This window comes from Oryctolagus cuniculus, chromosome 17, assembly GCF_964237555.1.
Source record: "Oryctolagus cuniculus chromosome 17, mOryCun1.1, whole genome shotgun sequence".
NCBI lineage: Eukaryota > Metazoa > Chordata > Mammalia > Lagomorpha > Leporidae > Oryctolagus > Oryctolagus cuniculus.
The window spans coordinates 13720154-13744983 of record NC_091448.1 but is presented as its reverse complement, the minus strand read 5'-3'; the positions used below and the strand labels follow the sequence as shown (position 1 = coordinate 13744983).

Sequence of the window (24830 nt, the reverse complement as noted above, 5' to 3'; positions counted from 1 at the left end):
CTCATATGGGATACCTCTTTACCCCCTAGCCACCATACTGGCCCTGCAGGCAATTCTTAAAATGGCCAACAAGCATGTTCAAAGTGACAAAGAATTTGACTTTGCAACTTGTGTTTCCTTTGTTTGGAAAGGCAATACTGTCTGTGTTGAGATTCAGCCCAGGTGATCTCTTCCCTTGTGAAAACTTCATTTTCCTCCCTAGCACAGTCAGCCTTGTTCAGTGCGTACTCTCCATGTCTCTGCTGGGACTACTCCAGGAAGTCTTCTTGGATTCTCTGAGGTGACTGAATGTCTGGTTTCAGGGTGTTATTTTAACATGCGTTCTCTCTTACTGAGGTGGCCTAGTTATTCGAGTATCTGCTCCATTATATAGTTATTTATTTAAAGGAACTCTGGTTTATCATTAGTGTCTGGCATAGTGCCTGTCCCATAAATATTTGTGGAACTAATGAATAAATTGTGTAGGCTTAGTTATAAATTTGAATTTGAATTTGTGACTCGCTTAAGAGAGAAGGCACAAATTTTGGTGGTTTTTATTTATTTGTTTGTTTGTTTATTTATTTTATTTATTTATTTTTTAATTTTTTGACAGGCAGAGTGTACAATGAGAGAGAGAGACAGAGAGAAAGGTCTTCCTTTCCCGTTGGTTCACCCTCCAATGGCCGCCGCGGCCGGCGCGCTGCGGCCAGCACACCACGCTGATCCGATGGCAGGAGCCAGGAGCCAGGTGCTTCTCCTGGTCTCCCATGGGGTGCAGGGCCCAAGCACCTGGGCCATCCTCCACTGCACTCCCTGGCCACAGCAGAGAGCTGGCCTGGAAGAGGGGCAACCGGGACAGAATCCGGCGCCCCGACCGGGACTAGAACCCGGTGTGCCGGCGCTGCAAGGCGGAGGATTAGCCTAGTGAGCCGCGGTGCCGGCCCTATTTATTTATTTGAAAGAGTTACACAGAGAGAGGAGAGGCAGAGAGAGAGAGAGAGAGAGGTCTTCCATCCTATGGTTCATTCCCCAATCGGCCACAACGGCTGGAGCTGTGCAGATTCAAGCAGGAGCTAGGAGCTTCTCCCAGCTCTCTCACGCAGGTGCAGGGGCCCAAGGATTTGGGCCATCTTCCGCTACTTTCCCAGGTCACAGCAGAGAGCTGGATCGGAAGTGGAGCAGCCGGGACTCAAACCGGCACCAATATGAAATGCCTGTGCTTCAGACCAGGGTGTTATCTCACTGCGCCATAGCGCTGGCCCCAAAATTTGGTGTTTTTAAGGCACCGAACCAATGGTATCAAGATTTTTTTTTGGTTTCAGGATTTTTACACTCTTATTGAGGACATCAAAGAGCTTTTGTTTATATGGGCTATCTAGATATTTACTGTATTAGAAATTGAAACAGATATCAAAATATGTACTTATTCATTTTGAATAATTTCAGTACATGTTGCTATAGTTTGACTATTATTTGATTCCCCAAAGCATGCAGATATTTAAACTTCAAAGGTGGGAGGGTGCTGTAGTGCTGTGAGTTAAGCTGCTGGGTGAGACACCCACATCCCACATTGGAATACCTGGTTCCAGACCCGCTCTGCTGCTGATCCAGCTTCCTGCTGATGCACACCCTGGCAGGCAGTAGATGGCCAAGTTCCTGCCACCCATGTGGGAGACCCTGTTGGAGTCCCTGGCTCCTAGCTTTGGCCTGGCCCAGCCTTGGTTATTTTGGGCTTTTGGGGAGTGAACCAGTGGATAGAAGATCTCTCTCTTTTTATCTCTGCCTCTGTTGCTATGCCTTTCAAATAAATAGAAATATAGAAACTTCAAAAGGAAAACACCGCAAAGTCATAGGTAGAGACTTGATCCAACCACAGTGTTTGAAAGTGAGGCCTCTGAGAAGTGGCCAGAATGGACTAGGTTGTGAGGGTGGAGCCCCCGTGATGAAACCATGGGGATTTTATAAGCAAAAATCACATAGCCATTGGATGACTATAGTCCTTTCTCTATGCTTCCTGGCTCACTACATGATCCTCCCTCCTCACAGGTTCTACCATCCACCACCCTCCTCAGCTGTCAGTCCAATGGGGTTATCTGATCTCATATAGTGAACTTCCAAAACTGTAAGTTGAAAGAAACCTTCTTCCCTCATAAGTAGCTTCTCAAAGGTATAACATTTACCACTTTTTTAAAATGAAAAATACTTTAGGGGCTGGCACTGTGGTGAAGCAGGTTCAGCCATCGCTTATGATGGCAGCATTCCATATTGGAATGCCAGTTCAAGTACAGACCACACTGTTCTTGATCCAGCTCGCTGATAATGTACTTGTGCAGGCAGTGAAAGATGGCCCAAGTGCTGGGGCCCCTGCTGTCCATGTGAAAGATGGAGCTGCTCTAGGCTCCTGGTTTCAGCCTAGACCAGCTCTGCTCATTGTGGCCATTTGGGAGTGAACCAGTAGATGGAAGCTCTCTCGCTTTCTCTGTCCCTCTGGCTTTCAAATTAATAAATAAATCATTAAAAATTACTTTAAGGGCTGGTGTTTTGGTGCTGTGGGTTAGGCTGCTGCCTGCGATACCAGCATCCCATTGGGTGCTGGTTCAAGTCCTGGCTGCTTCACCTCCTATCCAGCTCCCTACTCCCTTGAAGCTCAGGCTCCTGGCTTCAGCCTGGCCCAGCCCCGCTATTGTGGCCATTTGAGGAGTGAACCAGTGGGTAGAAGATCTCTCCTCTTCCTCATTTTGTAACTCTGCCTTTCAAATATAATAAATAAATCTTTATAAAAATTACTTTAGAAAGCTAATTTCATGTGAAGAGTGGCACTGCTTTATTTTTTTTCAAATCTCTTTAATGTTTAGCTTAATAAAAGATAAACAGATTCTCCCATCTGGTACTATATGTCATGTAGCTTCTGGATAGTTCCATGGTGAATGGAAAAATCCTTAGTGTTTTTTTTTTTTTTAAGATTTATTTATTTTACTTGAAAGTCACAGTTACACAGAAAGAGGAGAGGCAGAGAGAGAGAGAGGGAGAGAGAGAAGGAGAGAGAGAGAGAGAAAGGTCTTCTATCTGCTGGTTCACTCCCCAGATAGCCAAAAAGGCTGGAGCTGCACTGATCAGAAGCCAGGCTCCAGGAGCTGCTTCTGGGTCTCCCATGTGGGAGCAGGGGCCCCAGAACTTGGGCCATCTTCTACTGCTTTCCCAGGCCATAGCAGAGAGCTGGATTGGAAGAGGAGCAGCCGGGACTAGAACCAGCGTCCACATGGGATGCTGGCACTGCAGGCAAAGGCTTTATCCGCTATGCCACAATGCCTGCCCCTGACTCATATCTTAACCCTAGAAAGGATAATGGGACTGGCAATCAAAATGGTTGAAGATCTGTGTATTTATTTGAAAGGTAGACACACACACACAGAGGGAGAGAGAGAGAGACAGATTTTTCCATCCCATTTGTCATATTCACCTATGCTCTCTCATTTCCTAGTACTTTATAGGCACTCAGTAAAAACAGTTTTTTGATTAAATTAGTGAAGTCATATTTTTGTGTTTATGGTACCAGCATTTTTTTAAAATCTAGTCTTGATGTGGTTTTTTAAAAATATTTTATTTATTTATTTTGAAAGGTAGAGTTACAGACAGAGAGGGAGAGACAGAGAGACAGAGGTCTTCCATCCGCTGGTTTACTCCCCAAATGACTGCAACGGTTGGAGCTGCGTTGATCCTAAGCCAGGAGCCAGGAGCTTCTTTTGGGTCTCCCATGTGGGTGTGGGGGCCCAAGCACTTGGGCCATCTTCTACTGCTTTCCCAGGCCATAGCAGAGAGCTGGATCGGAAGAGGAGCAGCCAGGACTCAAACTGGCACATGGCACCAGCATTTGTACCTGATCCATACAAGGAGCTTAATATGCATTTATTAGACAGATCACCCTTATGTTGCGTGATCTATTAGGGTAAAGTCTTACTGGTGGAGAATGCTGGTACTGAACTTGCTTATTTGTCTGTACACCTGAATATAAGTTTGGTAAAATGTTAAAGGAGATTGCAATTCTTTCTGGAAAGGACACCAGCTGTGATAAGGGAACTAGAAGTCTTCTGTAACCTAGCTGGGTCAAAGTGTCCCACTTCCAATATGCATCCATCAAGGTCAATGAGCAAGAACAGGGCTGTCACTTGTTAGACATTGAAAAGCTAGTCTTCAAAGGCAGCTATGACCCTGTATGTTTTTCCGTGTGCTATAGATGTTCTATCTGGATTGTTTGTTATGTTTATGCTTCCTGGCTGCCTAGCAGTGAACACTGGGGGAGGATACCACCTCTCACATTCAATTCCTAGAATAGAAGCAGGTGATAAATATACAGTGGCTAATTTTATAATGGGGGAGGAAGGGATGCCTAATCGTATTCAAAAAGGAGGATGTTACCCATTACGGATTTGTCACAGAAGGTTGACAGATGGTGATGCAAGCATTGTGTGAATGGGGTATAGTAAATGCTTTGTCAAAGGAAACAGTTGAAGGGCTGAGTATTCTGCCAAGAAAGTAGACAGCAGATATGTGATCCCACCAAATCTGCATATTATATTAACGTTGTAGTAGCTCTTGAATAAGGTCTAAGATTATTTGAGATAGATTTTCTAGTTTTAGAATCGCAAAACGCCTTTGATGTAAATGTTCAGACCACAGTAGAGTTCAGGCAGACACCTCTGAAAATGGTTCCTCCAAGGCAAAAACAGAAAGAAGGGGAGAATCTAAGATTTTTTGCTAAACAGTGGTGCATACATTTCATCCTAATGCAGGCATTCTCCTAGCCAAAACCCAAAGGCTGGGTCTGTTATCTCTTTATTGTGGTAATATATACATAATGTATATTTTAACCATTGAAACCACTAACCAGTTAAGCACATTATTTTATAGCTGTCCATCTCCAGCACTTTTTTATCTTCCCAAACTGAACCTGTGAAATAATAATTTACATTCCCTGACAACTGCCATTCTACTTTCTATTTCTATGAATTTGATTCTTCTCAACAACTCATAAAGGTAGAATCATACAAAATTTTCCTTTTGTGATTGGCTTATTTCATTTAGCATAATGTGTTAGGATTCATTCATCTGGTAGCATGTGTTAAGAATTTCCTTTCTGGCTGGCGCCGCGGCTCACTTGGCTAATCCTCCGCCTGCGGCGCCGGCAGCCCAGGTTCTAGTCCCGGTCAGGGCGCCGGATTCTGTCCCGGTTGCTCCTCTTCCAGTCCAGCTCTCTGCTGTGGCCCGGGAAGGCAGTGGAGGATGGCCCAAGTGCTTGGGTCCTGCACCCGCATGGGAGACCAGGAGAAGCACCTGGCTCCTGCCTTCGGATCAGCGCGGTGTGCCGCAGCGGCCTTTGGGGATGAACCAACGGCAAAAGGAAGACCTCTCTCTCTGTCTGTCTCTCTCTCACTGTGCACTCTGCCTGTCAAAAAATAAAAAAAAATACTTTCTTTTAATTAATTGTTTATTTTCATTTTATTTTTTTAAAGATTTATTTATTTATTTGACAGTCAGTTACACAGAGGAGAGGCAGAGAGAGAGGGAGATCTTCCATCCAATGGTTCACTCCCCAGTTGGCTGCAATGGCCAATGCTGTGCTGATATGAAGCCAGGAGCCAGGAGCTCCTCCAGGTCTCCCACACGGGTTCAGGGGCCCAAGGACTTGTGCCATCCACCACAGCTCTCCCAGGCCACAGCAGAGAGCTGGATCGGAGTGGAGCAGCTGGGTCTCAAACCAGCGCCCACATGGGATACCGGTGCTTCAGGCCAGGGCGTTAACCCACTGTGCCACAGCACCTGCCCCTGTTTTCATTTTATTTGAAAAGCACAAAGAGAGAGACAGAGAAATCCTCCACCCACTGGTTCACTCCCCAAATCTGTCTCAGCCAGAGTTGGGCCAGGTCAAGGCCAGGAACCGAGAACTCCTTCTGGAACTCCTATATGAGTGGCAGGGACCCAAACACTTGAGCTGTCACCTGCTGCCTCTCAGAGTGTGCATTAGCAAGAAGCTGAATTGGAATGCAGGAGCTGGTGCTCTCTCCAGACACTCTGATCTGGGATGCGGGCACCCCAGTCAGCATCTTAATCCTGCACCCCTGCCCCTTTTACTGTCTATAAAACCAGATTCCTGTGCTCAGTTCATTGGAACATTTATTCTACTTTATGGGATGAAATGTTGCTCAAGTCTAAAATTGATGAGAAAACCTTGATCTTTAAGTTGTTATGATTTTGTTCTTTGACATAGAAAAACACCTTTATCTCCTAGAAATGAGAAAAAAGATGGCAGCTCCCATTGTCTCAGTGGAGGCGAGGATGTCACGGAGGGATGAAGGCTGTCGTGGGGCTTTGGGGTGTGGAGTGAAGCTAGGGATGCAGGAAGTGAATTTGAGGGCAGGTATTGGAGATGCAGTGGAGGCCCTTACAGTGGCTGGGACCAGGGATAAGGAGCAGGGTGTCTGTGAGTCATTACCCACACAGAGAAGTGACTGGAGGCCACTTATAAACATTAGAGAGGCCGGCGCCGCGGCTCAATAGGCTAATCCTCCGCCTAGCGGCGCCGGCACACCGGGTTCTAGTCCCGATCGGGGCGCCGGATTCTGTCCCGGTTGCCCCTCTTCCAGGCCAGCCCTCTGCTGTGGCCAGGGAGTGCAGTGGAGGATGGCCCAAGTGCTTGGGCCCTGCACCCCATGGGAGACCAAGAAAAGCACCTGGCTCCTGGCTCCTGCCATCGGATCAGCGCGGTGCGCCGGCCGAAGCGCGCAGGCCGCGGCGGCCATTGGAGGGTGAACCAACGGCAAAGGAAGACCTTTCTCTCTGTCTCTCTCTCTCACTGTCCACTCTGCCTGTCAAAAAAAAAATAATAAATAAAAAAAAAACATTAGAGAAAAATGCAGACGAAATGCCTAAAATTAAGAGAAAAGGGAAAAATTCCATTTGGAATCTTAGTGATCTCCCTGATGGGTCCCAGTGTGCTCCCTCCCTCTAGGGAGAAAGGCTCTCCTATTATTGCCTAGAGGTTTTGAGGGTTTATACCTTTTTTTTTTTTTAAGATTTATTTATTTACTTGAAAGTCAGAGTTACACAGAGAGAGGAAGAGAGAGAGAGAGAATGAGAGAGAGAGAGAGGTCTTCCATCCGCTGGTTCACTCCCCAGTTGGCCGCAATGGCCGGAGCTGCACCGATCCGAAGCCAGGAGCCAAGAGCTTCTTCCGGGCCTCCCACGTGGGTGCAGGGGCCCAAGCACTTGGGCCATCTTCCACTACTTTCCCAGGCCACAGCAGAGAGCTGGATTGGAAGTGGAGCAGCCAGGTCTCGAACCGGTGCCTATATGGGATGCTGGCGCTTCAGGCCAGGGTGTTAACCTGCTGCGCCTCAGCGCCGGCCCTGGGCTTATACCTTTTAAACTATTTTTTCCTTGGTTTTTGTTTGAAGCATCAGGAAAAGTACATAGGGAGAGCATGGAGAGGATCTCATCAGAAGCACTTAGAATCGTTGAGTGTTGGGGCCGGCGCTGTGGTGTGGTGGTAAAGCTGCCGCCTGCAGTGCCGGCGTCCCACATGGGCGCTGGTTTGAGTCTCGGCTGCTCCACTTCCAATCCCGCTCTCTGCTAGGGCCTGGGAAAGCAGTAGAAGATGGCCCAAATCCTTGGGCCCCTGCACTTGTGTAGGTGACTAGGAAGAGGCTCCTGGCTCCTGGCTTTGGATTAGTGCAGCTCCAGCCTTTTTGGCCAACTGGGGAGTGAACCAGTGGATGGAAAACTTCTCTTTCTCTGCCTCTGCCTCTCTCTCTCTCTGTAACTCTGCCTTTTAAATAAACAAATACATATTTAAAAAAATCATTGACTCTTATTTGGATCTAGATTGGAAGAGGTATGCTTTTGAGCTGTGTCTGCTTCTCTGGTACTTTTGGTCTAATTTTATATAAAAGGAATCATCAAAGAGTTCCCATTGAAGTAGTGGGTATCACTTTGCAATCCCAATGGAAAAAATGTTAGTGTTTATTTTATTTTATTTTTTTGACAGGCAGAGTGGACAGTGAGAGAGAGAGACAGAGAGAAAGGTCTTCCTTTGCTGTTGGTTCACCCTCCAATGGCCGCCGTGGCCGGTGCGCTGTGGCCGGCGCACCCGCTGATCCGATGGCAGGAGCCAGGAGCCAGGTGCTTTTCCTGGTCTCCCCATGGGGTGCAGGGCCCAAGCACTTGGGCCATCCTCCTCTGCACTCCTGGGCCACAGCAGAGAGCTGGCCTGGAAGAGGGGCAACCGGGACAGAATCCGGCGCCCCGACCGGGACTAGAACCCGGTGTGCCAGCGCCGCTAAGCGGAGGATTAGCCTATTGAGCCGCGGCGCCGGCAAAAATGTTAGTGTTTTTAGTTAAACTGCTGTGTATTAATCAAAAGGGTCTTTTCTTTTTTTTTTTTTCCCTAAGATTTATTTATTTGAAAGACAGTGTTACAGAAACAGAGGGGGGAGAGAGAGAGAGAGAGAGAGAGAGAGAGAGAGAGAGAGAGAGGGATATCTTCCATTTGCTGGTTCACTTCCCAAATGGCCCAAGTGCTTGGAATCCTGCAACCCACGTGGTTGGAGCTTCTGGCTCCTGGCTTCTGCCTGGCCCAGATGTGGCTATTTTGGCCATCGAGGAAGTAAACCAGTGTTGGAAAATCTCTTTCTCTCTCTCTCTAGCTCTAGCTCTGGCTTTCCAGTAAATTAAATAAATAATCTAAAAAAAAAAAAAAAAGATAATGGTTTTGGGGGTTGGAACAAGGGGTGGGTGTGGCTTTAAAGGGGCCAGATGGGAGAATCCTGTAGTGAAGAAACAGTTCTATACTTTGACAGTGATGACAGTTGCATGAGACTCCATAGATGATAAAATTGCCTAGGACTACCCCCCCGCCCCCACACGAGTGCATGTGAAAGTGGAGTCTGAATAAATTCCATGGGTAGTAGCAATGTCACTTTCCTGATTGTGATATTGTACTATTATATATATAAGCTGTCACCAGTAGGGGAGACTGGAGGAAAGGTGTATAGGTCAGTCCTACACATTTCTTTGTAACTTCCAACAAATCTAATTATTTCAAAATGAAAAATGAAGACAAATACACAACACCAAAAATAAAGAGGTAAAGACTGTGGTCATATTACAGACTGACTTGAGGATAGATTGTGTCCCTTGTCCTTGCTATGTGTGAGGAATGACCACAGCGCTTCCAGGGGAGGATTCTGTTTCTCAGGAGCAGCTCTGACCTGGCTCAAGGCAGCAGGATGCACAGGCCGTTAGCGTCCTTGTGGCACACACAGATGTGATCTGTTATCGTGTTCTTTCCAAAAAGTTAAAGGAAAGACTTAGGAAGGACTCTGCTTTGACCTTACCAAGGTGCTGCTACTGTCAGGGAATCACTAATTCTAAAGGAACAGTGAGCTTCAATTTTGATTCGGATTCTCTCAGTTAAAAACCAACCCAACTCAACCCAGCCCAACCCAATCCAAACCAAACCACACCACCCTCCTTGGCATTTCTGTGGTGATTTCCAGTAAATCCTCAGATAAAGATACAACTCAAGGTTTGTTAACACTGAAAGTGTGAAAACAGAATGACTTAGAATTGATGTTAGTTTATTCAATTAAATGCAGTTCTTCATGCTGAGTTAGGCTTTTGTTTCTGTAGTAGACAGTCAAATGTTTCTGTAGTTTAGTACCCTGGAGAAGGTACTGAATTCCTAAAGAAATCAGACATCTCCTCCTGGTCTAGGGTTCCTGTCCCTTCATCACACAAGCACTCAAAACCAGTGTATGAGTATTTGGCCGATTAATAAAAAAACCAACCAAGGACTTTTATGGGAATTGAGTCCTGGCAATAGGTTAGCAAGTTCAGAGTAGTGAACTTTTAAAATTACAAGAACTTGTTAGAAAAGACACATGTTCTTACTTACATGTTGTCAGTGAATTGTGCTTTTTTTTGGAAGGGATATTGGTGGTAATTACCAAAGTCATAAAAATATTCATATCCTTTGATCCAGTCATTTAATTTCTGAGAGTTTAACCAAAACAGATAATTGAAAGGAAGACATAAACTGTGTTACAAAGATGTTCCTAACAGCACTGTGCATATGAAAATCCAGAAAATAACCTCAATGCTAAGTAATAAAGGAATGTTTAAATTATGGATTTTCAACCCAGAGGACTTTTACATAGCTGTGAAAACTGACAGACATGCTGTGTACCAAAATGCAAAGGTATTTCTGAAACAACTCAAAATCCTAGAAGCATTTGGGAGAAAGGCATCTTGAGTGATGCTCCATAGGGGGGAGAAAGCCATTTCTAAAGGATTTAATGAAGGCAACAAGAAAAGTCAAATTAGTGGGTTTATATCATAGATTTTAACAAAATGGCTAAATAAGTAGGATCATTCCAAGATGACAATAAATGTCAAACTTGTAGAAATCTCTCTAGATTTTCAAGCTGTGTTCTGAGAAGAGAAAAAATACACTTTCAGCACTGATAATGTTTTTAAACCCCATACTGTACATAAGGAGCAATGGGCTATCTTTGGAATGTTCTGGATGGAATCCCTTGTAGGCTTAAGGGCACCCAGTGATTCTCAGGAGTTGCTAATGAGCAGTCAACTGCCAACATCTTGCACGGAGAGTCCCTTGAGAGCAGGAAAGTTATTTTTGGAATAAGATTTAAAAAAAATTACAAAAGTCCTGATTTGGCTATTCCCCTCAAACATCCACCAGTGACAGAATGGCCAAACCTCTCTTCTTTAAGTTAAAGAAGGGGAAGTGAGGAATCCATATCTGTTGTGTGTTCTGTGTCCATCTTTGGTGCAGAGAGTTGGTTCTTAGAGTCAAGTAAAATTACCTTTGATGTTTTAAGCACTTTATTCAACGCATCAATGTTGCTGCACTGAGTGGCCATATTTAGAAAGTTCCAAGGCTTGGTCCAGTTTCTCTGGCTACACATTAGCTCAGTTCCTCAATACTGGGACCAGGGAAAGAGCATTAACGTGCTGTGCCAGCTTGTTTCCAACGTTCCCAGAAGCAGGCAAGAGTTAAATGTTTGGATTTGAGTGAGACATCCTACTAGGCTGCATGCTGTGGAGAGGGGAGAATTTATGGGAGCATGGTATGTCAAGGGACCCATAAATTAAGAAAAAGGCAGTCTTCAAGCCTGACAGTAGGGCTTGCCTGGGTCAGTCTCACTGAGTTAAACACACACACACACCTGAGTGTGCATGCACACATAGGTCGATGCTTGTCCTAATGCCATCAAAGCTTCAGGTCTGACAGTGACATCTGCAGAACAGGGCTTGGAGAAGGGACACAGGATTTATCCTGAACTGGAGAGAACATAGTGCAGTTGGAGGTTGGATATAAGAAACTCCAGGTAGGGCTGGCACTGTGGCAGAGCAGGTACAGATGCTGCCTGCAGCACTGGCATCCCAAAAGGGTGCTGATTCAACACCTGGCTGGTCCACTTCTGATCCAGCTCCCTGCTAAAGGCCTGGGAAAGCAGTAGAGGACAGTTCAAGTGCTTGGGCTCCTAACTGGCCCAGCCCTGGCCATTGCAGCCATTTGGGGAATGAACCAGCAGATGGAAGACCTTTCTCTCAGTCTCCCAGTCTCCTGCTCACTTTCTCTCTCTCTCTCATTTTACCTTTCAAATAAATAAATATTTCCTTTAAAAGATTTATTTATTTGAAAGGGTTACACATAGAGAGAAGGAGAGGTAGAGAGAGAGAGGTCTTCCATCCGCTGATTCACTCCCCAATTGGCTGCAATGGTCAGAGCTGAGCTGATCCGAAGCCAGAAGCCAGGAGCTTCTTCCAGGTCTCCCACACAGGTACAGGGGCCCAAGGACTTGGCCGTCTTCTACTGTTTTCCCAGGCCACAGCAGAGAGCTGGATTGGAAGTGGAGCAGCTGGGACTCGAAGCGGTGCCCAGATGGGATGCTGGCACTGCAGGTAGCCATTTTACCTGCTATGCCACAGTGTCAGCCCCTAAATAAATCTTTTTTTAAAAAAGAAACTCCAAGTGCAATGTCATGATGGAAATGAGCTTTTTTTTTTTTCCTGGTACGATTTTGATAGGCAGAGGTATACACACACACACACACACACACACACGGGGGTGCGGGGAGAGAGAGATCTTTCATCTGCTGTTCACTCTCCAAATGGCTGCAATAGCTGGGGCTGGGAGTCAGGAACTCCATCCGGGTCTTCCACATTGGGTGGCAGGGGCCCAAGTACATGGGTCATCTTCCCTGCCTTTCAAGGTGCATTAGCAGTGAGCTGGATTGGAAGTGGAGCAGCCAGGACTTGAACTGGCTCCCATATGGGATTCTGGTATTGTAGGCAGTGGCTTAACTCACCATTCCACAACAAGGAACTTTTAGAGAAAAATGTGCATGCTTAGGAGTCTAAGAGTAATGCTAAAGTGAGATAATGACTTGATTAAAGGCTACAGTAAGAAATTGGGGGTGTTCAAACATCTACATATTTAACATTAGGCATCCAAATATTTAACACTCCCATATAGTGTAGCCCCAGCAGCCAGGCTGTTCCCAAGTTCACTGTCTGAATGTCAGCCAGCAACTGTGTGGGAAGTTTGTGTGTTTTGAATAAAGAATTAACAGGCAGGGTGGGGGTGGTAACGGGTGAATTGGAAGCTACAAAAGCAAGCATGTTTTAGTTAATTGGATTGATGTTATGTGATTTGGGGAAAATCTGCAGTGTAGAAAGTCTACAGTAGTGCAGTGTTATATGAAGCTGTGTGCCTGATCCAATTGAAACTATATGTGAACATTAGCTTGAGGATTGAATAGGAGAGCATGGAGTGAGGGGTGTGTTGCTGCCGAAGCTCCAAAGAGACTAACATACCAGGGACAATAAAGCATCTCTGTCCTCATGCTCCTTATCCCCAGAGGACCCCCTTAAAACTATTAATTTACTTGAGAGGCAGAGAGAGACACCAACCTTCTATCCACTGGTTCACTCCTTAAATGCTGCAACAGCCAGGGCTGAGCCAGGCTGAAGCCTGGAGCCAGGAACTCAATCTGGGGCTCCCACATGGGTAATAGGGACTCATGAACTGAAGCCATCATCAGTCACTGCCTTGCAGGGTGTGCGTTAGTAGGAAGCCAGAATTGGGAGCAGAGGCAAGACTTGAATTAGGCACTCTGATATGGGATGTGGGCCAAATGTTCACCCTCCCCTGAGGACCCTTGTATAAAGAACAGGTGCTAGTGAACAGAGAAATGGCATCAGAGCGATTCAAGCTCACCTTAAAAACCAGCTCAACCTGCAGGAGAGAGATTCTGGTGATGTTCTTAGAGATTCCCTTGGGTGTGTAGCCTCACATTTTTATTTTTTTCTATTTGAAAGGCCGAGCAACAGAGAGGAGAGAGCATGAAGAGACGGGGTAGGGAGGGGGAAGGGAGAGAGGAAGGGAGAGAGAGAGAATTAGAAATAGATACCTTTCATCCACTAGTTCACTCCTCAAAGAGCCACAACAGCCAGATCCTGGCCAGGCTGAAGCCAGGAGCCAGGAACTCTATCTGGGTCTCCCACATGGGTGGCAGGAGCTCACTCATCTGGGTCATCAACTGCTGCTTTCCCCAGCACAATAGCAGGAAGCTGGATCAGCAGTGGGAGCAGCCGGGACTCAAACAGGCACTCTGGATTTGGGATACCAGTGTTGCAAGTGACAGCTTAACCTGCTACACTGTGATGCTGGCCCCTGTAGCCTCACCTTTGATGAAGGGAAACCTATGCCTGTTGGGTGTATGGATGAGTCTATGTGTGTATCCACTGGGTTATGCATTCACTTTGGGTAGTGGATAATTAGGGCAGACAACTCAGACTTTTCCTACCAAGGGATCTGGCCTTGAAGGCATCATGCAGCTCATAGCAGGCAAGACTTCCCTGCCCAAAAGTTGGGTCTAAATAGTGGTCACTGGCTTGTCTTTTTTTCCTCTGTGGCTTCTTTCCCATCAAGCCACAAGTTAACAATTGCCACCATTTCCTCAAGAACAGCTGAGAAAGAGAGAGAAGCTGCACTTGGAAAGAAGATTGCTTTGTACTTTATTTACAACAGAATGTAAGAAAAAGTAAGTTATTAACAATAATAAATAACTGGGGGGAAACACCGAACAGCCATAAAATGACGCAGAAGGATGGCCGATGGAGGATTAACTTGTGCTTGCTTTGCTTGTAGTCTTCAACACTGTGCGCTCCAGAACTTGGTCCTTCTGCAGTGGCAGTGGTATCTGGATTAATTTCACCAATCAAGATCCCAGCTCAAAATGTAAACACTAAAAATTACACTTGAAGCTACACATAAGTGACATGGGTACAACATCCACTCCAAGAACCTCTTCTTGGTGATACACAGAATAGAGAGACTTGCAATTCAACAGACATGCTTCCAACTTAAAGCAAAAACATTCAGAGGCGTGTCCTAAAGCATTTGTTAACAACAACAACAACAGCAGCAACAACACGACAATTAATAATGGCATCTGGAAAGTTCTCAACATATTCACATTGTCTTATTGCACTAACTCCTAAAAAGCTTACAGTTATGTTTCCAATGCAAACAGATTGTTCCGAAGGTAGAGCACAGAAGATCCCAATACACTTTTTCCTCAGCATGCCAGCGCTGTGTTATTGTCAACACTTGAGTTTTAGCAAGAATGACTAAAGTCATCTATGATCAGGCTGCAGTCACTGGATAGAATTTCTTTTTATTTTAGAGAGTATGGCTCAGATGGTGGACTGTCACAGCCCACTGAGTCAGACACTCAGAAAGGTACTAAAGCTATTTAGACAAGTCTTCTCTATTGGATTATCTGATTATGCCTTATATGCAGTCAATTATACTCTGGTTCTGCTCAAAAAAGAAAATTCTTATTGACCTAAGCCAGCCAGTGACCTACTGTTTTGTTGTCTCTGAGCCATGGAGAGATGCTAAAGAAAGTAAATTATAAAGCACACATCAATATGTTAGCTTTGGAGTATTCACAGAAAAATGATATCTCAAGACACTCCAGAACAGATTCTTTTTACTGTTTATTACTGTGTCTTGAAAGAAAGTCACATAATCACTTCTGGGGGTATTATTGTGTTTTTTAAGTGTCTTCGTTTTATATCCACAACTGCACTACTTAATTCCTTTTCGCAACCCTAATCATGGCTAAAACACACCTCCAAACCAGTTAAAGCCGTTTTCCCGCACAGAGGCAAAGCCATAACAGAAGGGTTTATAAAATCAGTTCATCCGAGCCGGCGCCGTGGCTCAATAGGCTAATCCTCCACCTTGCGGCGCCGGCACACCGGGTTCGAGTCCCGGTTGGGGCGCCGGATTCTGTCCCGGTTGCCCCTCTTCCAGGCCAGCTCTCTGCTATGGCCAGGGAGTGCAGTGGAGGATGGCCCAGGTGCTTGGGCCCTGCACCCCATGGGAGACCAGGAAAAGCACCTGGCTCCTGGCTCCTGCCAGGATCAGCGCGGTGTGCCGGCTGCAGCGGCGGCCATTGGAGGGTGAACCAACGGCAAAAGGAAGACCTTTCTCTCTCTGTCTCTCTCTCTCACTGTCCACTCTGCCTGTCAAAAAAAAAAAAAAAAAAAAAAAAATCAGTTCATCCATGAACTCATTGTTTCTGTTATAAAGGTAGCCGCCAAAAAGTCACAATCTCCTTCACTGCTATCCCCCTTTGCTTTTTGTCTTAGTACAGCCTCGAAGTGGGAGAATGAAGTGATCTCCATAGGTGATTTCTGACAACATTTATGCAATAAAAACACAGACCTCCTGAGCTAAGGAAAGCACAGGGGCTTCATATCGGAATTCCATCCAAAGTAATGAAATCTACGCGTGTTTTGATGGTCTTCACTACTATCAGAGAGGAAGTGTGGGTGAATATGCATATTATGCTATAGATGCTTTAATTTGGCTACCAGAGACTTAAAAATGGTGGTGTCAGACCACTATACTATATTTATTTATTTATATATATATATATGTACACACAGATATCATACAATTTTGGTGAACAAAGTTGAAAGTTTCCACATTGCAGACAGAGGCACTGAATTAAGGATTCTATTTTCCCCCGAACATGCTTAGTGAATTCAAGTTTCTGCCTTTTTCCTCTAAATTTTCATCATGCAGCCTTTTAATTTCCATCCTTATAAGAATTATTAATGTTCTATACACACATTCATTGCAGTTTTCTATCCAACAATAACACATTCATGTATGGAGAAAGTGAAATGATACTTGAAAACCAAATTTTATAAGGTATTGATGTTATCTGTGCCTAGTTAACTATTCAAAGCAGGTAAGGGAATATCTGCGCACCCCTCCCATTATTTATTTAATGCACACAAACCACTTGTAGACAGAAAAAGTGAACATACATTAGGAGCACACACATCTGTTGGCTAAGAGGCGCACTATCTTTGAAATGGATGTCTGTGGTATTATGCTGGCTACGAAAGCAAGAACACAGAAAAGGAAATCAAAACTTTAGCTTTCTAAAGCACATAGAATTTCCACCTACATGTTGACCTGGACAGCAGAAGCTGCTTTATGAAGAGGAAAAATAGCAACAGGATTCATGGAAACATTAGGTGCCAGATGTGTTCACAACCTGCACAAAATAAATTCATTCTCTGTGAAAATAATGAGTCCACTCCCACCCTGATTTCAGCTTGCAAATGGAAAGCAAAGACATTCACTGTCTCAGGGTCTTCTGAGAGTAGAATTTTGCTTCTACAGCCAAACGTTCTCGTTAAGCAGAGGGAGCCATTGAGAAGCTCGAGGGGTTTGATAAAAAGCTGTTTTTCCCACAAGCAAAAATCATGCTTCCATTTCATGCAAAGAAGGTGTCTCACTATGATACATCATTCCTAGCTAGGGAGGAGATGCACTGCTGACCTAAGCTATGTGCAACTGCTTTCCTCTGAGTCAACCTATAGGGAAAGAAATGATCCAGACAGTTTGACCTAGACTTGGAATACTTTGGTGCTGGGCTCCCGGGGCCAGCACCTTGCTCTGGGGGAGTGTGTCACCTCACAGAGGGCTGAGCACTGAGAGGGAAGCAGGTAGGGTCCATTGGCTGAGAGGCTGTGAGGAAAGGAGATCACGCTCCTTGGTCTATTTTGTTTCCTTTGGAATCTGTGTTTGGGGAAGGTCCCTTTCCTGAGGTTGGAGGTTATGGTCAGGAAGGCTGGTTAGGGCACGGGCCTCGGAGCCGCCCGGTTGCCCTGTGCTCTTCCTCTCCTGGAGAAAGTCGATGGTGAGATCCTGCTTGCCCTCCCCTCTGTGTCGAAAGGCAGTGAGGTGCAAAGGTTTCTCTCTTCAGATGGAAGGAGAATTCTTTCTGCCACTTTGATGAATGGTCTTGCCTCCTTTCCACCTTGATTCTAATCCTGCATTATTAGTACTTGCAGAGAAAAAAGCTAGGCATGGGGCGTCCATTCTCACTCCTCTGTACTCTACCAATAGGAGCCAGCAATTCTGCTCATCCTTGTCTCTCACTTGGCTGTGTTTACTCTGTTTCTGCAACATTCCCAATATTTGGATTTCAAGGCAGGAACAAGAGAATGACAGTCTTTCCTAAGGTCTGATGGTAGGCAGTCCGTTCCAGGGAAGTGTAAAGTTTAAGACCAAGACCAGGGGGGATGGGAGACAACTCTTTTCCAAGGTTTACACACCAGACATTCTGACGGCATTACAGCCCATTTAGCCTACCCTACTGCTGAACTTCTTTGTATGGGCAAATACTCAATGCCTTCTATTCAATTAATTGCAGATACTGAGAATTTGAATGGCTGATGGAAGTTGACAAGTCCATGTTTGTGGGTACCTCAGTAGAGAGAAAAAGATGGTTGCCTCACCTGGGTCTCTTGGACCCTAAACTAAATCATTCAAAAAAACATCATCCATGCAATTCTAAAAGGTTTCTGAGGCCCCAAGGGCACAAAGGGGAAAGTTATTAAAATATATCAACAAGTGGAATCATTATTAAATTCTGTGCAAGGTATAAATATGTTATCATTAATTGCACTTGGAGCCTCTATAGGTTGATAATTAAAATTTCCAAAAATTTAAAGGGTTAGTTAGGCCCCAAATCCTGAGTCAGACTAATCAAAATAGGAATTTCAATAACTATTGGTATTCAAGTATTGGTTACCAGTAGTTCAAAATTTAACAGTTAGGTATTTGATGCCTGAGAGTATTTTTGAGACTTTCAGGTTGGATGAGAAGAAATTAACTTCCACTATTTTACCACACCTTGTAACAAAGTGGTACCAAGTTTTTACTTATTCACCCTCCAAGTCCATGCCAATCCCATCAAATGCCCAAGAACAAGGCTTTCTCCCTGGCTTTATAGCTGTGGCTACAGAAAAATTTCTTCTATCCTTTGCAAGTCTTGTGTCTTCCCTCCACTGCGATACTGTGTGGTATATTTAGGGAATCGTATGATCTGGAATTACTTGACCACATGCACACTTGGAGATCAAAGGAACATGTTTGAGTGACAAACCAGTCTTTTCCCATATCAGAAGATTCCTGAAAAAAAAAAAAAACACCCAAAAATGAAAATATAAAACCCCATGAGATATTCACATGAAGTTAATCTGATTTGGGTCGACATGGCTTCTCTGGAGAATATGCGCCAGGTAGATTCAGCGTGGCTTTTTTCTCTGGGTCTGGAAGCGTGAGAGTTTCTGGGGCAGACTTTTTCCGGGGCCGATCTTTGGGAACTGATAGAAATTCGGGTGCGTCGGTGGAGAGAGGGGTGGAAGGCGCACTGGAAGGGGCACTGCGGACCGAGGAAGGCAGCAGGGGAATGCTCGAGATAGAAATGGCCGGTGGGAAAACGCCGATTTTCTTGTTGGTAGCTTCCTGAGTGGCTCGTTCGAATTCTCGGACTTCATCCATTGTCATGTCTTCAAAGAGAAACACAGACAGGAAAATGAGCTGCAGATGGCCTCATCACTCTACCTGTTTTTAAAGGAATCAAGCCTATCACGAAGGGGCCTTTTCAGATCAACCACCCTAATGATCACTGAAATGCTACCCCCCAGTTTTTCCTTGTTACTGAGGCATACCCAGGAAAACCATATTCTTTCTCAAGTGTCCACCCAAGATTTTCCAAAGCACTCTGCAGTGAGTATTTTAAGTAATCTCAATAAGGACTTAACAGGAGGGGACAGCACTGGCCCAGAGTGTGTGTGAGTGTGATTCTGGGTCTGGCGTTGGGTATATGGAGCTGTTAGCAGACCTGCTCATCTCTCCCATCAAGAGAAAGTAACTCACCCAATCACCACCCTGAAATGAAACATGATGGGGGGTATTTCAGAAAGTTCATGGAAAATGGAATTTAAAAATAAGCTCATTTGGGGGCAAAAATTGTTATTTTAAAGTTTTATTTATTTAATTTGATAGGCAGAAAGAGAGACAGATTTCTAATCTGCAAACACCTGCAGCTGCCAGGGCTTGGGCCAAGCTGAACCTAGGAGCCAGGAACTCAATCTAGGTCTCCCATGTGGGTGGCAGGGGTCCAGTTACCGCAGCCAAAAGCTGCTTTCCAGCACTGCACATTAGCAGGAGTCGGGACAGAGCTGGGACTCGGACCCCAGGCATTCTGATATGGGATGTGGTTGTCCCAAAGCAGTGTCTCAATCACTATGCCAAATTCTGGCCCCCTACCCCAAGTCTGAAATCCATGTATACAAGAGGTCTCCAAAAAGTTCACAAAAAATGTATATTATGAAAGAACTAAACATGGTTTTAAAATTTTTTTGTATCAAAATAAACTTACCTTTTAATCCCATTTTCCATGAAGTTTTTGAGGCCACCCGGGTGTTACTGTCAACTTTACATCATGAATGAACAAATGTGCCTTCTACATGGTAAGCAGCTAAATCTTCAGACTGTCTCAACGTGCTATCTTTTTACTCAAGGAATAAATATTATGTTGTGTAGGGGCACTGATTTCCTGTAGTGGTTACTAATTTCCTGACTGTGTGTATCCATCCATGCTTAGGTTCAGTGTTTAATTCTGCTATCAAACCAAGGAAGGGGACTGGCACTATGGCACAGAGGGTAAAGCTGCAGCCTGCAGTGCCGCCATCCCATATGGGTGCTGGTTTGAGATGTGGCTGCTCCACTTCCAATCCCACTCTCTGCTATGGCCTGGGAATGCAGTAGAAGATGGCCCAAGTCCTTGGGCCCCCGCACCCATGTGGGAGAACTGGAAGGAAGCTCCTGGCTCCTGGTTTCGGATTGGCCCAGCTCTGGCTGTTGCGGCCATCTGTGGAGTGAACCAGCAGATGGAAGACCTCTCTCTCTGCCTCTTCATCTCTGTAACTGCCTTTCAAATAAATAAATAAACCTAAAAAAAAAGTAAGAGAATAACAAACCCCACTAATTATCTCAAAGCCAAGAAAAGAAAACCATTTCTCAAAGGAACTTGAAAGAGAAAGAATAGAGAATGGCAAGAGAGGGTCAGTCAGTGAGATGCTTTTGTTCACGAGATAAAAAGCATTACAGGAAATTCAGCAAATAAGTCAGCAATGCCCCCTTTCACAGGCATTGCCAGAAAACGTGGATTTTCCAGATAGTTGAAATGTCCGTGTTAAATAAGAAAGCAAAAATATTTTTAAGTGTAAATCTTCCCCCAGGGTATTTAATGTGTATACTTACTGCATTTGAGATGTACTAGATGGGAAATATTATCACTATGCAACAATACAGTGGCCACTTCTTTCCCAGGTCCATTTGCTCTTTATTCTTTGGTATCTCTTCTCTCATTCTCAAGGACTCATTCATATTTTCATTATTAATTACAGTCAGTCTGGTTATTTCTGGTATACTTTGCCATTTTTATTTGCTGGCAATAGGGAATACAAGTAGCTAGGCTTAATGGAGTAAGCCCTGTAGGCTCATTCTTGAGCAAGATACAGATCTGCTGCCTGAGGATTTTCTACATCTATTTTCACTGCCCAGAGGCCACCTCTTCGTACTCTCTTGTCCTCTACCATGTGCTAAGTAGTCGAAACTTCATGAGATGCCACTGCCTGGATAAACTAGCATGAAACAATACGGCCACTCTGGAAATATCAAGTTTGGGGTGATTATTAATAACAGTATTCATCATTAGGTCCTCATAAAACATCGGAGTAGACCAGAAATAGATTTCTGATAAAATAAAATCCTTCAGAGGATTTCCTGGAAATAATTATTAAAACTTTACACAAGGGGACAGTTTTTATGAAGAAATGCAAAACAACTATTGTATTGACCTAATATAAAATTCTGAATACATCAACAAAAATTATATTTAACAATTTATCAAGTTTTAAAAGTACTACAATTATTCGGCCTGGCGTGGCTCAGCAGGTTAAGTCACTGCCTATGACTCCAGCATCCCAAATCAGAGTGTCGGTTTGAGTGACAACTGCTCTGCTTCCAATCCAGCTCCCTGCTAACATGCCTGGAAGGCACTGGAAGATGGTTTAAGTGTTTGGGTCTCTGCCACCTACCTGGGAGACCAGGTTGGTGTTCCAGGCTCCTGGGTGCAGCCTGGTACAGTAATTAGGGGATGGAAGCTTGCTTACTCACTCTCTTCCTCTCTCTCTGCCTCCTTCCCTCCCTTGCTTTCTTTGTTACTCTGCCTTTCAAATAAATAAATTTTAGAAAAAAAAATACTGAGATTATTAAGCTAAGTGAGTTTTTTTTAAAAAGAATTTGCTTTAAAATAAACTTGAGACTCATGGGGCCAGCGTTGTGGCATAGAGGGTAAACCTGCTGTCTGCAGTGCCAGCATCCCATATGGACGCCTGCTCAAGACCCTGCTGCTCCATTTCCGATCCAGCTCTCTGCTATAGCTTGGGAAAGTAGTAGAGATGGCCCAAGTGCTTGGGCTTCTACACCCATGTGGGAGACCTGGAAGAAGCTTCTGGCTCCTGGCTTTGGATCAGCCCAGCCTGGCTATTGAGGCCATTTGTGGAGTGAACCAGTGGATGGAGAACCTCTCTCTCTCTCTGCCTCTGCCTCTCTGTAACTCTGCCTTTCAAAATAAATAAGCAAATCTTAAAAAAAAGTCTAGACTCAGAAGAATTTTAGTGAATTGGGATATGGTGTGTTTTTGCTATCATAAATGGATATTGTCTTTGAAAAATTAGACTTTGTAAATGAGTGGCCAAATACTTTGTGCTACTCCACACATCCAGCAGGGGGCAGAAACCATCCAGTGCACAGTTTGATTTACTGCACGGAGAATCTTATCCAAGTTTCCTTCCCTGAAGGCTTTGAAAAGACTCAACTGAAAATGCAGTTGTTATTTCCTTCTCGCTGTGTTTGTGGACCTTACTTTTGCATCACTCCAATCTAATTCGTCTCTGCTCAGGCTGATGACTTATTCTCATGCAGTTTTTATTTATGGTGGATGGCAGCCTCATGCTTTTAACCGATTTTCATTATGTTAGAGGAGAAAGACTATGGAAAAAGAAATGACCCACAATATCAGGAAATTCCAAGGAATAAGGGAGACGTACACATTCAAACAGCCACTGTGCCTAACTTCTCAGGCAGCTGGCATCTTGTGTGCTGAGTCATGGGAAAAGCCGTCAGTTACAGCCAGAGAAAACACAGGTTTTCCCATGGGGAGGACCATCTGAGGTTGTCACTTTCTACATAGTAAACTGACTTTATAATAGTAATAACCAGAGTTAAGACCAAAAGGAGGCCAAGCAGAGCCTTAGGCTATAAGCTTTCAGAACCTTCTAGAATGAGAAAAGTACTGAGCTACCTACCCTATAGAGAAGTATTTCTGTGGCCTCCTTTGCCTGGTGATATTTACAATAAACAGCTTTCCCAGCAATGGAGGGAAACTGGTGTCTGACACTCCTAAAAGAGGGAAGGAAATTCAAGTACAGTTTCCTAAGAGAGGGTCTCTAACTTTGGTAGAAGGAGAAAGGAGGCGAGAGGTTTTGTTGGCATTGGTCTGAGTGCACAGAGAGGAAACACTTCAGGTAAATCTTGCCCAAAGAGTTTTCTGCAAATCCAATCACTGCATGCTAGGTGGGAAGCAAGAGTTAGGGGCCTAGTGACCTCAAGGGCAGTCACATGCGGCCAGCGGCAGCCCACGAGCCTCGCAGGGAACATTCCAAAGACATGCTCTCAATACTTAACTGCGACTCTCCGGAGAACAACCAGAAGGCCTCACAACTGTAAAGCATCCATTCACAGCCACAGCACCTCTCAATTTTCTATAACCACATTTGTGATCTTTAAAAAGCCTAACTTGTATTATTCTGGAGCCTAGGCTAACAGACGGGCAGGTTCAAGGTGGAACCTAAAGAAATCACAGCTCTAGCTAAGGATGCATATACATAATTTATTTGCTGATATCATTTTCTTTGTTAGCTGCATCTTTTCTTCATTAGTATGGAAGATTGAGAGAGAATTACATTTAAAATGCTGGCCTTGGGCTGGCATTGTGGTACGGTGAGTTAGGCAGCAGCCTGGGTTCTATATCTGAATGTGCAGTTGAGTCCTGGCTGCTCCACTTCTGATCCAGTTTCCTGCTAATACTTCCTGGGAGGCAGCAGATGTTGGCTCAAGTGCTGGGCCCCTGCTACCCACGTGGGAGACCAGGATGGAGTTCCAGGCTCCTGGCTTCAGCCTGGCCCCAGCTCTAGCTGTATGGAGCATTTGGGGGGAATGAACCAGGAGATAGAAGATCTCTCTCTTACTCTCTCTCTTTCAAGTAGATGAAAATAAATAAACACTTTTTAAAAATTCTGGCATACACCATACAGTTCGCTCTCAATTTCCATGTTTGATTTTAGCCAAAAGACTGAGAAGCGATCAGTTCTCAATGTCCAGTATGTGATTCAATAACATGGGGCTCTGTGTGGCTAAGTCCCAGGCCGCAGGCAGTTGCAGCTCAGCACATTCCTGGCTCTCCACCCCTTCACTGCTCAGACTGTGGGTATGCACATACTGCAACCCCAGCTTGAGATTACCCTAAGCAAAAAGGAACTGATTGGGTAAGACAGCTATAAAGAGCCTTAGAAAGCATTTCGAAGCAAATGTATAGAAAACTAAAATAGCAGATGAGCCAGAAGCCCTCCCTCGAATGAATAAGCGAATGTTAGCTATGTTTTTAAAAGTTACTGACATATTGTTCTAGTTTACATATGACATCCATTTTTATTCCTCTGCCTTTTTATGCTGCAGGCTGTTTTACTAGGACCACAAAATGTTTCCACGCTCCATGATCTCAGTTTTGTGACCCAGATAACACCCAAGTGAAGCAGCTTCGAAGAACTGAAATGGCTGGAAGAGAGGAACAGAGAGAGAGGTGACACTGTCCAACTTCAAACCCAGCTCAGTGACTTCACCCATAGCTTCTAGGGGGTGACACATTTTTCTGGAAGGTTGGGAACCGAGCGTTTGGAGGATTTCAAAGGTCAGTTCACGTGTGCGTTTTGGTAGAGGGTGGGCAACATGTTTGAAAAATTCTACATACACTTGTTTGGGCCTGGCTGTCTACGTCATCCACAGTGGAGGAATGCTGATTGCAAACTTTTATGTTGGTTTGTTCATGCATGTTTTTCTCGTATTCCCGAACATCATCCATTGTCATATCTGAAAGAGGTCAAGACGTTGGCAACTTCCGTTATTAAATGCAAACTTTCAATGGGCAGACTATAAGGAAAGATGGCAGCTTAGCAGAGGCCAAAGAGATTTTAAAAAGCAGGGAACGGGCTAACTTTATGAAAAATGAGTCATAAAGTTAGCTAAACCAGCCAAAGGAGAA

At 44.7% G+C, this 24830-nt stretch overlaps 1 protein-coding gene and 1 long non-coding RNA gene across 3 annotated transcripts in view; one reads left to right on the top strand and one right to left on the bottom strand.

Annotated features, from left to right (window-relative positions):
* The first annotated feature begins 166 nt into the window (after positions 1–166).
* LOC103351600 (uncharacterized) lies at positions 167–24376 on the top strand. The gene is made up of 3 exons (XR_007911364.2): positions 167–280; positions 2026–2101; positions 24248–24376. It is a non-coding gene; the product is annotated as an uncharacterized lncRNA (long non-coding RNA).
* PITPNC1 (phosphatidylinositol transfer protein cytoplasmic 1) overlaps positions 15974–24830 on the bottom strand; it is a 277922-nt gene continuing 269065 nt past the window's right edge. The window contains exons 9-10 of one of the 2 annotated variants that reach the window (XM_070060432.1): positions 24540–24658; positions 15974–18948 (exon numbers count right to left, since the gene is read on the bottom strand). In XM_070060432.1, the coding sequence (XP_069916533.1) occupies positions 18943–18948; positions 24540–24658 (125 nt within the window). In that variant the 3' untranslated portion in view covers positions 15974–18942. The remainder of the gene's footprint in view (positions 18949–24539; positions 24659–24830) is intronic. The other variant, XM_070060433.1, reaches the window with a different exon arrangement.